Source organism: Thamnophis elegans, chromosome 11 (genome assembly GCF_009769535.1).
Source record: "Thamnophis elegans isolate rThaEle1 chromosome 11, rThaEle1.pri, whole genome shotgun sequence".
Lineage (NCBI taxonomy): Eukaryota > Metazoa > Chordata > Lepidosauria > Squamata > Colubridae > Thamnophis > Thamnophis elegans.
Window position 1 is genome coordinate 2,432,697 of NC_045551.1, and position 17,881 is coordinate 2,450,577.

Below are 17,881 nucleotides of genomic sequence, written 5' to 3' on the forward strand. Positions count from 1 at the left end.
TTTCCCAATAACTATTCTATTCTCAACTGCACAGCCTTAATTGAGTCTCCCGTGTCTCTGCTTCTCCATCACTATTATTTTATATTTAAAGCAACCTCTTTTACTCCAGTCTGGCTAGGATCCCCCACCACCTGCCTTATTGATTACATTGAAATACAGATGATGATGATGATGATGATGATGTTGATGATGATGACCACCACTAATGATTATGATGGCATACATAGACGTACCTTTGAAGGAAAGGGGGTACAAGTTCTTCCTTCAGTATATTTTGTATAACCCTAGTGAGAACTATCTAGTCTTTATTGGCATGTAGCGAAGTGATTTTTCAGACAATATCTGCCCTAAATCTCTCAGAATTGCTGTTGATTAATATTGATACTTGTTAGCATTAATATCACTTTACAGACATAATGAGGCTATTCCTAATGAGGCTTAGCACTGCTAATTGCCTAAGTGTCTTAATCTTCCCACAATAGAATCATCTGTCTATTTCTGAACAGAAATTGCATGGCTTTATGTTTGAATTATCTACAGGAATAAAAAGAAGACAGCCCAATGAAGTTAGGGACGGTGTTATTTATTGCTATTCATACGCCACACACACACACACACACACACACACACACACACACACTATAGTGTATGCTTGACACGATCTTTGTTTTTCTATCATATGGAGCATCTGAAGCATAGTGAAATCTTTTACATTTATTAGTCAGTCCAATAGTTAGAGCACACCCAAGAAAAATTGACAGGAAACTCCAAGATTTGCAGAAGCATGGAAATAACAGAAACAACATTTTAAGAATGAGAGGACCTAAAACAAATCAGAGAGGAGAGCCTGATGTTGGGTGGGCCAGTAATGAAGACAAGTGGAAGTTGTTCTGTCACCCCCTCCTTCGCTTGTTCAAAGACAACAGGCAGACAGACTTAAAAGGAAAGAACTTTATCAGTCCTCGGCTCAGACTGGCTGCGAGCCCAAAATTAAACATAAATAAAGTCTTTGGCAAGAAGATAATAGAATGCAAAACAAAGATCTTATGGCAAAACCAGGTGTACAAAAAGAAAGCAAAGCACTTCTCCAAGTGTCTCTTTGAATCAGGGTTACAGAAAGCAAAAATAATATGAAAAATGATGCAGAAATGTATAGAGTTATGTTAAGAGCAAGTATGCTTAGTGTAATGAGGTAAAAGGCTATAACTAAGGAGAAAAAAATATGTCAAGAATAAGAAAGATAATGACAATTGCAAAGAATACAGTCAAAAAGATCAGGCAAGAGTTAAGATTTAAAGAAAAATAGTGAGGAATAGTGATTAAAATTTTAACAAAAGCTTTTGAAAGTAGAGGAAGGGAATTAAACAAGGAGGCTCCAGTGGAGTCAGTGAAATTAAACAATAGAAATGATGAAATGATTCTGAATGAAACCATAGGGAAACATGGAATGGACTAGAGATTTAAATGGGAATATCACTGATAGGTAATGGAATTAAAATGAACGTTATCAGTGTTACAATTCAAGAATATATGATGAAAAGCAAGCATTAACTGCTGTGAGTATGTTGGAAAAAGGTGAGACTGCTGATATAAGTAGACTAGCTACGGAGGAATATTAAATTCTGACTATAGTTTGCTTGTGAAGTGGCCATACAATGTATTTAACATGTTTGATAACTGGAATAATGATATTATTGTTCCCTTGTATAAAAGAAGAGAAAAAAAGGGACTGCAAGTTGAGTTTTGGCGATGTGGAGTTATTGTTAAAAATGCCTCTGCAGATGTTTGGCTAAATTCTGATGAAAGGGAAGAAGCGGCGAAAATGAGCAAAATTTGAGAAATGCAGCCTGGCTTTAAGCTGGGTAGGTGGTACATTGTCCAATTTTTACTGAACAGCAAGTCATCCAACAATGTGTTCATGTCAGAAGGAATAGTAAGTTTTCTGTACTGTAAGTTGTTGGTTTTTAAAATTTTTTTTAGAAAAAGTATGGAATAAAGTGGATAGGCTTGAAGTATGGAACGTTCTACATCATGAGTTTCAAACTCAGTTTTATTGAGGGCTGCATCAGGGTCATGTTTGACCTTGGGGGGGAGCAGCGTGGGTATGGCCAGAGTGGGCATTGTCAGTTTGGCATTACTTGTGTCAGGGGCATCTGTGGTGGCCTGAGCCGAGGTGGCGCAGTGGTTAGGGTGCAGTACTGCAGGCCACTTCAGCTGACTGCTATCTGCAGTTCAGCGGTTCTAATCTCACCAGCTCAGGGTTGACTCAGCCTTCCATCCTTCCGAGGTGGGTGAAATGAGGACCCAGATTGTGGGGGCGATATGCTGACTCTGTAAACCGCTTAGAGAGGGCTGAAAGCCTTATGAAGCGGTATATAAGTCTAACTGCTATTGCTATTGCTAAAACTGGAGCTCAGGGGAACCTGTATCAAAGACCAAGGCAGTTTGTTTGATAAGGAAAAGGGGAAAAAAAGTTGGGGAGGCCAAGTGGAGCTTGGACTTCTTGACAAAAATTTCATTTAAGACGGGTAAACAGGTGAAGAAATTTAAAGTCGTACAAATGCTAAAAAAGAAAAAGTTCATACAATGTGTTACAAAGAATAATTTGCATCGAGCGAAATGAAAATTACTGTTTATGTTTGTGCTGGCTTTGTATATGGAAATAAAAGTCAGGGGACTATAAAATTAAATTGAATGAACTAATGGAAGGGAACAGAATTTGCATCACAAAATCATAAAACATATTTCGTCCCTTGCCCTCCATTGCTCCTCTCTGTAGTCAGCAATCACATGTTATATTGGAATGAGGCCACACTTCTCTGTAGCTAATTAGATATAGTTACCCTTCAGTGTTATGGAAGGAAAGTTAAAGGAATTGCAGTTCAATGGATTTCACAAGTTGCTCTGCAAAAAAAGAGAAAATTAGGGAATTTAATGAGCGATGAAGTTTCAGTCCACTTTTAACCACATGGCAGAAATGTGACATGAAAGGAAAAATTGACATGAAAAGCTTTGTTTTGCAAACATAACACAAATAAAAGGCATTCTAATCAATCATTTGAACAGAATGCAAGTAATTTAGTCTGGGAAACGAAATCAGCTTGTTAATGACAGTTGCACTATATAACATGAAAAAAAAACTTTATTTTTTTTTTAAAAAAGAAGCCTGTGCTTTTCTCTCATAAGAATTATGTCTCTCTCCAATTTATCTGTTGATTGTTGTAAGAGGCTAATGCAGGAGTAGATAGTTTAGTATCTCTTTCCCACTGAGTAATATGAATTTTAATTCTTACTATGTCTTATGATTGAGCAATTCAAAATGACATCATTTTTTTAAAATTGATTTTTTTAAATTAAATTTTATTGAAATTTAGTGTTTGATAAGAGTATCACAGATGAACCTCCTCAGTATATTATGTGTAGGAGAAAAACTGGATTGTGCATTTTTAAAATGATTTTTCTTTCCTTCTAGGGAATTTGGCCGTTGGAAGGTAAACAACTTAGCTGTTGAGAGAAAGAATTTTCTTGGCTCTCCGTTGCCTCTCGCCCCTGAGTTTTTCCGAAATGTAAGGCTACTAGGACGTAGGCCGACCCTTCAACAGATCACGGAAAACCTTATCAAGAAGTATGGGACCCACTTCCTCCTGTCAGCTACCCTGGGAGGTAAGATCATTTTCATTAAACGAGGTGCACCTCAGTGGTGGGTTTCAAAAATTGTTTGAACCTACTCTGTGGGTGTGGCCTCCTTTGTGGGAGTGGCTTGCCATCCATGTGACCGGATGGGAGTGGCTTGCCGCCCATGTGTCCGGATATGAAGATGCCGACGACACTTGTCAGAACCCCCTTAAATTACCTCCCACACAGCACTGGCATGCATAAGAATAGGATGTAAACTTGTTTTTTTAAAAGGCATCTTTGGTTTGCGTTAAAACAACTTCCACACACGCAATGTTCTGATTGCGCCACAAACGCAGTAGTCCTCCTTACCTTTCACAGAGGCACTGAGTTTTATAAATAGGAGCATGATAGTGTAGAATAATCATATCCAAGGACCAGTGGTGGGTTTCAAAAAAAATTTGGAGCATCTTCTGTAGGTGTGTCCTGCTTTCCGGGTCCACTGGTGGAACCTCTTCTAACCGGTTCGGTAGATTTGACGAACCGGTTCTATCAAATAGGTGCAAACTGGTAGGAACCCACCTCTGGTGCACCTTCAGCTCAGGTACTGAAACTTTACTAGAAACATACAGATGGTCCTCATTATCTTCAGCCTCATTATCCGGTGTTTTGCCAATCTGCAGTTAGTAAATACAGCTCAGGCTCCTTTATCTGCAGTCAAGCATTTTGTGTAGCCATGGTTTAGGGTACGTGCTTCTAATTGATCATTTTCTGTGACTCTGGAACATAAATTCCCAAATTCCATAAAGTTATTCTCTCATCAGAGGAGTTATCTGCAATTTTAGGCTGGAAATTTCTGCCAATAAAGACCGTGGGGTGGTGTATGCATTTAAAAAAAGAAATACATCAAAACTCTGACGGGGTTATATGTCTTTTTCATTTTAAATAAAAGTCAAGATGATGATGATGATGATTGATGATGAAGATTGATGATAATGATGCTTAGTGTGGAAGAGAATTTTTTGGTAGGGTTAGAAATTGCAAACCAAAGCAAATACAAGAGATACATTAAGTGTGTTCACAAAACTTCAGCTAAATGCACACTTATATGGGAGTAAAAAAGTAAAGACTTTACATCCTACTTTTTAATTTAGCAGTATTTTACAATGAATGTCTTAGAAGGAGGAGGGGAGGGAGGGAGGGAGGGAGAAGAAAGGCCAATGTGACTTGAGTTGGAACTTTATTGTCATTGCACAGCAGGTAACAAAGAGAGTGTTTCTCTGTCTGCTGGAAGCCAAATATATGCTTGTTTCCACACTGATTATTTTGATGTATTCTAATCTGTTTTCTGTTCCTGGGCTTGGTATAAAGTGATTGATGACTGTTGTGTCAAGAGGAGGAGGCAATACTACCTGATAATTTCCTTGGAGGTTTTTCCTTCCCCCCCCCCACTGATTGTGGGATCCAAAGTTTACTTTGGAGATGCTGTGCTCCATATTTTTCTCCCACACTTCCGTTTTTCCATTTCAGACATTTGCACTGGAAATATTATCATAATGCTCTGATGAGCTGCAGGATCTATTTCTCTTTTTGATTTATATGGCATTGCTGAGTGAGGTCATTTAAGGATATGGTAAATGATTTATCACTTTGTTTCTCAGGTTCCGTATCACTATACATTCTTGTGAACTTCAGTGGAATCATAGAAATATTGTACCAGCACCTGAAATAATTACAGTTTGGATGAGAGCTTGTAAAATTAACTCACTCCAGACAAAGCAGAGGTATTCTTGGAGAGCTAACATAGATCTGAAACTTCTGATGGACATGATTTATTTTTCAAATCTGCAAACTAGATTTGCAGTTCAGGAACAGAGAATACCATCTATTTTGGGGGGCAGGATATCTTTTATATTTCAATAACCAAGGACTGATAGATGTTTGAGAAAATTTGGTGGAATTATGCAGCAGGAAAGATCATTGGTGCTCAAAATTGTTTATGTGAGCAGCTATCCCCCCTCGAAGTGACAATGGAGACAAAAAGCATTTTATACTTTGGTGAGTGTTTATATGAAAGATAATTACCGAGATTGAATAGCCTTTTGTTGCCCAACTTGGCAAACAACTTTATTAAAAATAAACTGCTCATCTTTGATTCATTTTCTGCAGGCAACATGTCAACTGTATGTGGAGAAAATGACAGTCCCTTCATCCTGTTTTGGAAGCAACATGAATTTCACCACAGTATTGATTTTATAGAAGTCCTTTCTAGATGTAACTTCCTTTTGTCATTTAAGATTACAACATTTTAAGCTTCATCCATTTTTTTGTAGCAAAGTACCAAATGGATGGAAAATGAAAGCATTCCACCTATATTTATGTCCTTTACAGTGTGTGGGCCCATTGTGCCATGAGTGACAGTTCAATTGTACAAAATTTATAAAATACTGTTAAAAACATGGTACGTTTTTCAGTTTCAGGCTAAGAATAAGTTGTGCCAGAAATTGCCCATTTTGAAGTGCTATACAACCAGTCTCTGGCTGAAATGCTGTGCCTATGAAGTTTGTTGCATGTACAATTTTACTAAAAGTGTTTTGTTCAAGTTGGACTGAAAACTATTGAAACATTTCTTGCAAGAATATACCACCAACTCTTCTGCATGATTCAGAAAGGCATTTTTGGGAGAAATATATCGCCAATTCAAAATCGTAGTTGAGTCAAATTTTATTTCCTCATGAAACACGGAAATGCAGGTTTTGCATTTCTTGAGGAAACATTTTGATGCAAGAAACATGCTGATGCATGTTCTCCTGATCCTGTGATTGCCCTCTTCTGGTCCTTGATATCTGACAAAGGCCTTTAAAAAAAGTTTTCTATCTTGGTCTTTCCCACCAAAACAAAGTTATTCCAAAGCAAGGAGTATTTTGAGGACTACGTTAAATAGCAGCAATAGCAATAGCAATAGCAGTAGACTTATATACCGCTTCATAGGCCTTTCAGGCCTCTCTAAGCGGTTTACAGAGAGTCAGCATATTGCCCCCAACAATCTGGGTCCTCATTTTACCCACCTCGGAAGGATGGAAGGCTGAGTCAACCCTGAGCCGGTGAGATTTGAACCGCTGACCTGCTGATCTAGCAGTAGCCTGCAGTGCTGCATTTAACCACTGCGCCACCTTGGCTCTTATAAAGAATGACTGACTCTCTGCGATTCAGATATTCAAAGTTGTGATGGGTCGGACACCTCTTGTTATCAGGTTACAAGAAATGGATTAAAAAGAGGAATTAATTTTATTTTTTAATTAAAAATTAAGTTTACATAAAGGAAAAATGTTTCAAAGTTCTTATACCTAAAAATTATTTGTATGATCCTAGGCCTAAAAGGAAATGATTTCCATGTTATAAAAGGCAACATTTCCATACATTATTTTCTACCAGCTCCTCGGGTTATCTAAACATCTGTTATGATCACACAATCCTCTCAGAAGGTCAGCTTGTCATGTGAATATTGAAAGAAAAAATCAATATTCACCTAACACAATTCCAGTGCTCTTTTACCCTGTGGGTGACGTCTGATATGCATTTAGCATTTGAAGACACTTTAACGCCTAATAAATATTAATGTGTATTTCTTAATGGAAACTATGTCAAAAAGGGAGACTTGGGAAGCTGGTCTCTTGCAGACATCAAATGTGAAAGGAAACATTACATTCAATTGTGCCTGACAATTGAAGTCTTATAAAAATGCTTAAGAATACAACATTCATATGTGGCTGTCAGATAGACAAAGAATCCTGACTTATGTAGGCATCTGTCTAAAACATATTCAATTTTTTTTAAAATTACACAATTTCTATACTATAGTAGTCTCTCAACTATATATGAGATATTAGAAATGCATGTTTATATATGCATTACATATATCCTATAATCTTTTGCCTATTGGCTTCATACTAACTCACATATAATTCAGTGGACTGAATTTTGAAATGAAGTGACCAATTTGGTATCATTAAGTATGCATGTCTTTAATTTGACATGCTTTCAAAGTTATTATAGCTATGGTTACTACTTCTAGATGAAATTATTTAAAATAATGTAGAAAATAACTATGTTGAAGAGATCTACCGTAAGTCCAGTCCACCTTGACTTCCATTGATTCTTATCTACTGCCAATTTGCTTTGACTGTTAGAAGTTCAGATTCTTGCAGAGATCTTAAGCTTAAATTCCATATAGTCCTCAATTTACTTAATTACATGATTCGGACTTCTTTAGAAACAGTAAGGTTGTATTAGAACTTAATCCTGAGATTAGGGCTTCAGCTATTCACTCTATTGTCAAATAAATGTTCGTATTTAGAGTCACAACCCCTGGTATGCCCAAATATGGGAGGAGGCATTCTGCTTCCTTTCTCTGTCTATCGGCTCGTCACAAGAGACCATCCAGACAGAAACCCAATATTTTTACTGTTGCCTTTGTTACATTTGTGTTGTATTTGTGCTGATGAATAAATAAAGGGAGACTAGTATAGATCTATTTCAAGCTATTTAGCTCTCATCAGCTAGCCATACCCTTACTGGGATTAGAACCTGTGCTGTATTGCATCTTAGGCAGATGTGTTAACCATTAAGCCACAAGGTTCTTCTCCTTATCAGCTGAGCCAGGTAAATAGGTATGTATTAGAGTCACAACCCCTGGTATAAATGTTTGCATATATGTCAAATATTCTTGATATATTTTATTGACAATTGATCTCTAGGGATAGCAATATTTAATATGCAATATACAACAATATATAACACTTCACTGGAATTTAGAACACTTGAAAGTCAAAATTAAAATGGTGGAAAAAAATTGTCATAATTGGAATCCACATCAATAAGAGACAAGACACCTGCGTAGGAGTTAATTACAGTGAAGAGCTGTGTCTTTTGTGTGAATCAGGCGTTGTCTTGAATCTTTTTGTCTGAGACTTTATTATAGATGAGACAGATCTGCCTGAAATGCAGACACTGTGTCCCTTGTGTTCTGCTTTTTGAAGATTTGATTAAAAAATAGGTTTTCCCAAAGAAATGTTTCTCTTTCCCCCGATTGGACCTATATTTTCAATGCCTTCCCAGCGAGAAAGGAGAATGCCACTGTCGCTTTTCATGTTCTTTAGTAGAGATGCCAAACTTTGGTATTCTCAGGCATAGAAGGCCAGCTTGGCAAATGGATGCACAATAGTTTGATTTCCCTCCGCCATTCTGTCTCCCTGGGACAGCCAAGGGATCTCTATTTTTTTCCCAGGATCTCTGTATACATGGGGTACTGATGAAGGTTGCCCATGGAAACTTAAGACAAGTTTTTGTTGAGTTTTGTTTTTAAAGCTCTTTTGAGGAAATACAGCCAGTGGCGTTTCAAGACATTTTTTTCCCATTTGGCTATGGTGATTATTTTTTTTCCATGACTAAGATTTTTGTTAAATGTTGTTTCAATTGAAATGCAATACTTCAAAATACACAAGACAATAACCTTTCTACTGAGAGTAAAACAAAGAGGTGTGCCTTTAAATTATGGATTATATCTGGCAAACATTCCACCTGCCCTAGGAATATTTTAATTTTCAACAAAAAGGACAATTTGTAGTATATAGTATATACTAATATTCTGTCTACCTATCCATCTCTTTCTCTCTCTGTCTATAAGTCCATTTTCATTATACGTTACCATGTTAATGAAGGTTAGTCCAGATTTAACTATAAATAACAATTTATAAAACTGGGGAGGTAGCCTTCTAAAGTTATATCATGTCAATATTTCACATATATTTTTCATTTATTCTCCCTATATTATTATTTATTTATTTTTGTTTATTTATTTATAAAATTTGTCGACTATCCACCTGACCATATGGTAACTCTGGGCATCTTATAATCATAAATTATTAATGCTTTTTCTATGATTTGTGAATTATATTTGAGAAAAGTTTGAGTTTGTTTTCACATACAGTACAATATACACCTTTTGACACACACAGACACACCCTAGTTACCCATTTCTAATAAACGCTACAAGTAAACTTCTCCAAAAATCCTCTCTTTTTTATACATATATGGATTTTGCAAAGGTATACTTTTTGTATACGATATTCCTAAATAATTGCTACTCTATTTGAAATTTTGACTCAAGAAAAAACAACAACACATAAGTGCAGTTCTGGATTGGAGAGTCTGATCTCACATTACAACCAACAAAAAATTATTGCTTTTCATGCCAAATTGGACCTCAAGATAGCATCCGCCACGTACTTGGCACCCAAAATGGCACCCACAACCCAACTGATTGATCACAAAATGGTGACCATCACCTGTTTGGCGCCAAAAAAATGGCACTCCCAGTTAACTCTGGGGGAAAAGACACTCTGGAGGCTCAAACATTTTTTGTTGGTTATAAGTGTGAGATGGTTGCTAATTGTGAATCCTTAGGTCTAATTGGAGCTGCCCCTTCCATATCCACTCCAGCAGACTCTCTTTAGGCTTCCAGGTGTTCTGCAGTTAGGATTACAGCTAGTTTTCAAGGATAACTATTCAATTTCCCTTGAATTGGAATTGACTGCCCTACCTCGCTAAGGCTTGAGACGTTTGGCCCAGGGACCAGTGGGTCTCTTGTTGCGGGCAAGGGACAGGCCCAGGTGTGTCTGTCTAGAGGGGCCACTATGGGTTCTCATATCCCCAGAAGCCGGGTCCTGTTGTGCCCTTAATTGGGATAACCACCTCCTTTGATTAACCTTAAGCAGCTAGTTAGACAGTTTTGCAGTATGGATGGAGGTGCAGGAGAGGCTTCATCCTCCTTGTTGCATGACCCTCTGGAAGGCCCACCGACCCTTTGCCTACCCAGCAGGCGCGAGCCTCCTCCCCTTAAGAAGGGAGGCAGACCCAAGGGCCACGCAGAGAGCAGAACTCAGGAGGCAAAAGGCCCTCGACAAACAAATTGCCAAGGCCCCAAAGGAGATGCAGAAACCCTCGGAGGCGTTTTCCCCAAGTGGAACATTAACAGAATAGCAAAAGGACTGGAAAAATTACTCTACAGCCTTAATTTTTTTATATTTATTCAATATTTCTTAAAACAGTATTTATAATGATTCTAGATAATTTTGCTTCACTAGCCCTAGGCAAAACTGAAGTATATTTATTTATTTATTTGCTACTTTTATAAGTCTCACTCACAGGAAAAAGAAAATTGCCAAGTGATTCAGTAATTGGGTCATGGGATCGGCAGATTATCCAGAATGATGACCATACTTTAATGATGATGTTCTTGTGGTCATAAATTCATAACTAGAAAGATTGCCTTCCACATGGCAGACCAACCTTCCCATTACCTTTGGATTGTTCAAGCTACCTTTTGGTTAGGATTAATTCTTCATAGTTATGAATTTTATGTTGGTAATTTGTAGTGAGGAAGGAAAGTGATTGTAACAGAAATAAGAAAGATTCTATTATTATATCTCAATAAAGCATAGGGTCAATCTTCCTATGGGATTGGTTTTCTGATCAGGTCTAACTAGTGGAACTAAAGCATTGTGAATTCTTGAGACAGTATTTGCTTTCACAACTCTAGAGAGATGTTGAAGATTTAAGGCAGACCTCTTTTCAATGTGTAAATAACATGCGTTTTGATGTTATCTTATCTGTCAGCCCCATACTTGAGCCTGCATAACTGGCAAATTCCTATATTGAGAGAAGGAAAAAGCATAACAAAATGAGATGTTATATCATAAAATTATGATGTGAGTAAAGAGACTAGAACTGCTGTTTTGTTATGCCCCCCCCCCAATTTTGTTGATTAGGATAGAAACTGAAATAATGAAGGTGTGTGTGTATATACATACATACATACATACATACATACATACATACATACATACATACATACATATTCATTATTCAGTTTATATCCTCTATCTATATCTATCTATCTATCTATCTATCTATCTATCTATCTATCTATCTATCTATCTATCTATCTATCTATCTATCTATCATCTATCTATCATCTATCTATCTATCATCTATCTATCTATCTATCTATCTATCTATCTATCTATCTATCTATCTATCTATCTATCTATCTATCTATCTATCTACCTACCTACCTACCTACCTACCTACCTACCTACCTACCTACCTACCTATCTATCTATCTATCTATCTATCTATCTATCTATCTATCATCTTTCTATCTATCATCTATCTATCTATCATCTATCTATCTATCATCTATCTATCTATCATCTATCTATCATCTATCTATCTATCTATCTATCTATCTATCTATCTATCTATCTATCTATCATCTATCATCTTTCTATCTATCATCTATCTATCTATCATCTATCTATCTATCATCTATCTATCTATCATCTATCTATCATCTATCTATCTATCTATCTACCTATCATCTTTCTATCTATCATCTATCTATCTATCATCTATCTATCTATCATCTATCTATCATCTATCTATCTATCTATCTATCTATCATCTATCTATCTATCATCTATCTATCTATCATCTATCTATCTATCATCTTTCTATCTATCATCTATCTATCATCTATCTATCTATCTATCTATCTATCATCTATCTATCTATCTATCTATCTATCTATCTATCTATCTATCTATCATCTATCTATCATCTTTCTATCTATCATCTATCTATCTATCATCTATCTATCTATCTATCTATCATCTATCTATCATCTATCTATCTATCATCTATCTATCTATCATCTATCTATCTATCATCTATCTATCTATCATCTATCTATCATCTATCTATATCTATCTATCATCTATCTATCTATCTATCTATCTATCTATCATCTATCTATCTATCATCTATCTATCATCTATCTATCATCTTTCTATCTATCATCTATCTATCTATCATCTATCTATCATCTATCTATCTATCATCTATCTATCTATCATCTATCTATCTATCATCTATCTATCATCAGTCTATCTATCTATCTATCTATCTATCTATCTATCTATCTATCTATCTATCTATCTATCTATCTATGAATGAGTTCAATAGAGATGTAAATTATAAGGCCCTGTATTGAAGGCATTACTTAAATAAGGTGACAGCTTTAGCTAAATATTCATAAATATGATCTAGGAGCCTATATTTATATTGTGCATAATAATAGATGTTCTGCTGATTGAAACATTTGGAATTGTTTTCTGTTTTCTGTTTTGTTTTGTTTTTACTTTTGCTTTAATGTAGACATATTTTTGAAGCCTGTCTTCTCATTCTGTAAAATTATTTGTGCTGCAAGGAACATAAATTGCACAGAAGGTAATTATCTATTTTGGGGAAGCAGCTAGGCAAATATATATTGGTCACATTTATGAAAGCATAAGTAACCTAACAAAAGTGTGTTTTGGGAATGTAGCGTTGGCTTACCTGATACGCTCATTTTCTGAAGAAATGAAGACAGCATCCCTGTGTGGGGTTATACTCATCTACCTTCTAATAGAACTGAGTCTGCAAAGTTTAAGTCCCTCCTCTATATTTATATTTTTCTCAGGTTTTCATAAGTGTTAGTATGTAGGTCTTTGGTTATTCGGGTTTTCTCCCGCGTAAAATTGTAAAATTGTCTTGGCGACGTTTCGACGAAGTCTCATTCGTCATCTTCAGGCTTCGTGCTTCCAGGAGCAAAAGGAAGCACGAAGCCTGAAGATGACGAATGAGACTTCGTCGAAACGTCGCCAAGACAATTTTACAATTTTACGCGGGAGAAAACCCGAATAACCAAAGACCTACATGTATGTATGTATGTATGTATGTATGTATGTATGTATGTATGTATATTTACTTCAGTTTTGCTTAGGGCTAGTGAAGCAAAATTATCTAGAATTGTTATAAATACTGTTTTAAGAAATATTGAATAAATATAAAAAATTAAGGCTGTAGAGTAATTTTTCCAGTCCTTTTGCTATTCTGTTAATGTTCCTTCCTTCCTTTCTTCCTCCTTCCTTCCCTCCCTCCCACCCTCTCTCCTTCCCTTCCTTCCACCATCTCTCCCTCTCTCCCTGTGAATAGTTCTCTAAATCACAAATATACATTTTACATTCAAACCTTAATTTACAGTAATTATTTCACAGTTTAACATTAGAGTCTACATTAATTTCTGTGTTTACATTTATATGGAATTCTTTCATACACAGCATAGATAAGAGTATAAAATAAAGCTATTAATATTTAAAACTAGTTACATATAAGCAATAGCTTATTTTAGCTTGTTATTGATTCTGTTAGGCTTTAGATAGAAGGAATTTCCAATGTTATTTCTAGAATTGTATTAACTAAAGATATTATGAACAGAATCTGCAATCAATGGATATGAATAGGTCAACATGTTCACTTCATATTTGGATTAGATTGCAAATAACAGCACCCAAGAAAATGATCATGAAAACATGAACACATGTTTTTGCTGTGCATTGTTATCACACATACTCATTTTTGTATTGTAATTCTATAATAGAAAACAATAGATGTATTACTTTAATTATTATACACATTTTGTATACCTTCTCTTTGGATTGGTGAACAGCAATGTCAAAAGTATGGAAAGTAGTAAATATTATAAAGAAAAAAAAATGTGAATTTGAAAGGTCAATTTTCCTTTGGTTTGTTCAAAATGTAGACCGAGCAAAATTATCTTCTAACTATCTAGATTATTTTTCATGCCAGAGTCCCTACTTCTAGTCATTCCCTTGCAGATGAGATGCACAGGATTTATCGCTAGTTATGTCATTTAAAAAAAACAACCTCAAAGACAAAATAAATGCTGCAAACTTCTTTTGACTTTTTTGTGGTGTTCCTTGCACAGGTGAAGAGTCTCTCACAATTTTTGTGGACAAGAGGAAGCTGAGCAAAAGAACAGAAACAAGTGATCCCAGCATTAACAGTACCACAGTGACTCTGGAAACCCTACACCAGCTGGCGGCTTCTTACTTTATTGACAGGGACAGCACCCTGAGGAGACTTCACCATATTCAGATTGCTTCCACTGCCATAAAGGTATGAAAACATTCTGCAACACTTCAGCGCAAAACTGCATTTTATATATCTACATGTCTATCCCGGTCTGTCTGTCTAGATCAGTGGTAGTCAACCTGGTCCCTACCGCCCACTAGTGGGCGTTCCAGCTTTCATGGTGGGGTTTTGTCCGATACTGAAGCACTTTCCTTTTTATTAAATTTAATTGACTTTTTTTAAAAAAATTCATAGCATTATTTAAAAACATTTTCATTAGTTTTTCATAAAATCACCATTACTATGGAAACGGTGGGCGGTTAGAAAATTTTACTACTAACAGAGATACAAAAGTGGGCGGTAGGTATAAAAAGGTTGACCCCTGGTCTACATGCTGGGTGCTAGATCCATGTCATATTCATTGTGAATATATATAGGTGAACCAGTCCGAACCGGCTGAATCCCACCCCTGTATGTGGTGTCTCTAACAATGCTTTGAGCTCCAAGCACATATCACTTATAAGCAGTATCCTGAATAATGGGAAGTGAGCTTCCTATAATCTTCTCGGCTGTCCTTACCATTCTCTGTATGGACTTTCTATCTGAGGCACTGCTACAGGGGTGGGTTTCTCGCCCCGTTCCAACCGGTTTGGTTGGAACGGGGCCGGCGGCGTCCTCACGCATGTGTGCGGTGCGCGCATGCACGCGTGCGGCGCACACATGCGTACTAGCATCTGTGCGATGCTCCAGCTGCTTCTGGAGGATCGCGCAGGCGCTGTATGTGTCCTGCACATGCGTGGAAGCGCAGAACTCGTCAAAACCAGATAAGGAGCGCGGGCGTGCGGGTTGGCCCTTCGCCGTTCCCGGAAGTTACTTACTTCTGGGTTTGCCGACCAACCGGTTCGCAGGGACCGTCGCGAACCGGTTGAAACCCACCCCTGCACTGCTACCACCAAACCCAAACAGTGATGCAGTTTGTTAAAATGCTCTCAATTGTGCCTGTGTAAAAAGAGGCCAAGACAGAAGGAAAAAGGATGGCTACATAATCAAATGAAACAGCTTCAACACAATATGATACCAACATCAAGGCACTATGACTCCCTGAATATGAAAACAAATGTTTGGACAGATGACCAATCACAAATCTATCCCGATTCCAGCTATAGTTCACAGGCACATTTGCAGCCAAATTGAGCAAGAGTGACTCATACTGTGTATTCTCTTCTCTTTTACTTGTCATTTTTGGCTCTATTTCAACTTTCAATTCTTTTGCAGAATGATGTTGCCAAAGCTCATCATTAAATGCATTTTATTGATTCATAATGTCTTATTGACATTCAAAGCAAAATTGATTTGTTTCCAAATTTTTTTCTTTTGGTTCAAAATAGTGTGTAGAACTGCAGTATTTATGCTTTGTATCCAATATATTATTCAAGGCAATCTCCAATTATCTTCGTCAACAAACATTCTACAATCTATTCAATCAATTTGCACCAAGGTGGATTTAGACCAAGTTAACTGCACACAGCTTATGCTGGAATCAATCGAATTGTTATAGCTCAGATTCTGCCTTTTCCAAGGACTGTACACCATCCGTATTTCAAGAAAAGGAATAACAATGTATGTTCAAACGTCCCCATGCATTTCTATTTTTGTGCCATGTAAAAAGCTGTAGAAATTATGACAATATTAAAGCAACGGCAGCAAGTAAATTAATGTTATTAGTTATCTTTCTCCAGAAATCTCCATGCAATGGAATGACAATTCTTCTTTATAACATTTCATAATGTATATTAAGCTCAGAAACAGCATCTTGTTCTGAATTAGCAAGTGGAGTCAAATTCCCCTTTCCTAGAGTCAAAACCTTAGTAGCTTTTAAGGTTGATGGATATTCAATATAGGTAGTTTTGGACTTACAACCATTTAAAGTTACACGTTTAAAAGTTACATGTAAAATGTCTGTTTTTCATAATTATGACCTTTGCAGCATCCCCACGACCATGTGATCAACATTCAGATGCTTGACAACTGGTTCATATTTATGACCTTTGCTGGATCCCAAAGTCATGTGATCACCTTTTGCGACCTTCTGACAAACAAAGTCAATGGGGAAACCTGATTCACTTAATAACCAGATTGCTAACTTATCAACTGCAGTGATTCATTTAACAACGGTGGCAAGAAAAGTCGTAAAATTGGACAAAACTCACTTGACAAATGCCTCAACTTAACAACAAAAACTTTAGCTCAGTTGTGGGCCTAAGTTGAAAGCTACCTGCGGTTCTGTGAAAATAACTGATTGAAATTTTTAACACTATAAAGACCTCTAATAAAGCAACAATACTGCTTACTCCTGGGAAACAAAGCTGTGCATTTATAGCCTACAAGAAGATGCCAGATATAAATGCAGTTACCTCTGTCTCTCCAAATAATCATGGGATGCCTAGCTATTTCGGTGCATTCCTAACATTGAACGGCCTTTGCACTGCATAATTGTGTCACATGGAAACAAGTGAAGAAATCTTAGACAGCTGAATGTGTGTCTACATTTAGCCTACTTTCCAGAAAATGTTGGGATCCCCCTGAGATTAAGGATAACTGAATGAGAATATCGTAATATTGCTAGCCATAATACTTTGAAACAACACTTGTTGGTTGCTATTTACTTATCCTTGATGCTCAGAAGTTTTCAAAGTCTCTGCGGTATACTCTTCAGTCTGCATGAGGTAGCAATACCACTTAGATACCACTCTACAGATTTCTGCATCCCTCTCTAAGCAGTTTACAGAGTCAGCATATTGCCCTCAAGTATCTGGGTTCTCATTTTACTCACCTCAGAAGGCTAGAAGGCTGAGTGAACCATAAGCCTAGTGAGAATCGAACTGCCAAACTTCAGGCAACCAGCAGTCAGAAGAAGTGGCCTGCAGTACTGCACTCTAACTGCGTCACCAAAGCTCTTCACCATATTCACCGTAGGTGAATGGCAACGATCAGTAAATATTCACTTCAAAACCTCTAGCAAGGTGTGCAAATTGCAAGTTGGATGAAGAGCCGAGGTGGCGCAGTGGTTAGAGTGCTGTACTGCAGCCACTTCAGCTGACTGTTATCTGCAGTTCGGCAGTTCAAATCTCACCGGCTCAGGGTTGACTCAGCCTTCCATCCTTCCGAGGTGGGTGAAATGAGGACCCGGATTGTTGGGGGCAATATGCTGACTCTGTAAACCGCTTAGAGA

General features: G+C 37.0%; 1 protein-coding gene across 2 annotated transcripts in view; it reads left to right on the forward strand.

Annotated features, from left to right (window-relative positions):
* The window catches only part of BRINP3 (BMP/retinoic acid inducible neural specific 3), a 212,056-nt gene that overhangs the window by 113,148 nt on the left and 81,027 nt on the right, over positions 1 to 17,881 (forward strand). Inside the window, exons 2-3 of one of the 2 annotated variants that reach the window (XM_032226941.1) lie at positions 3,473 to 3,663; positions 14,504 to 14,694. In XM_032226941.1, coding sequence (XP_032082832.1) covers positions 3,473 to 3,663; positions 14,504 to 14,694 — 382 coding nt within the window. The remainder of the gene's footprint in view (positions 1 to 3,472; positions 3,664 to 14,503; positions 14,695 to 17,881) is intronic. The other variant, XM_032226942.1, reaches the window with a different exon arrangement.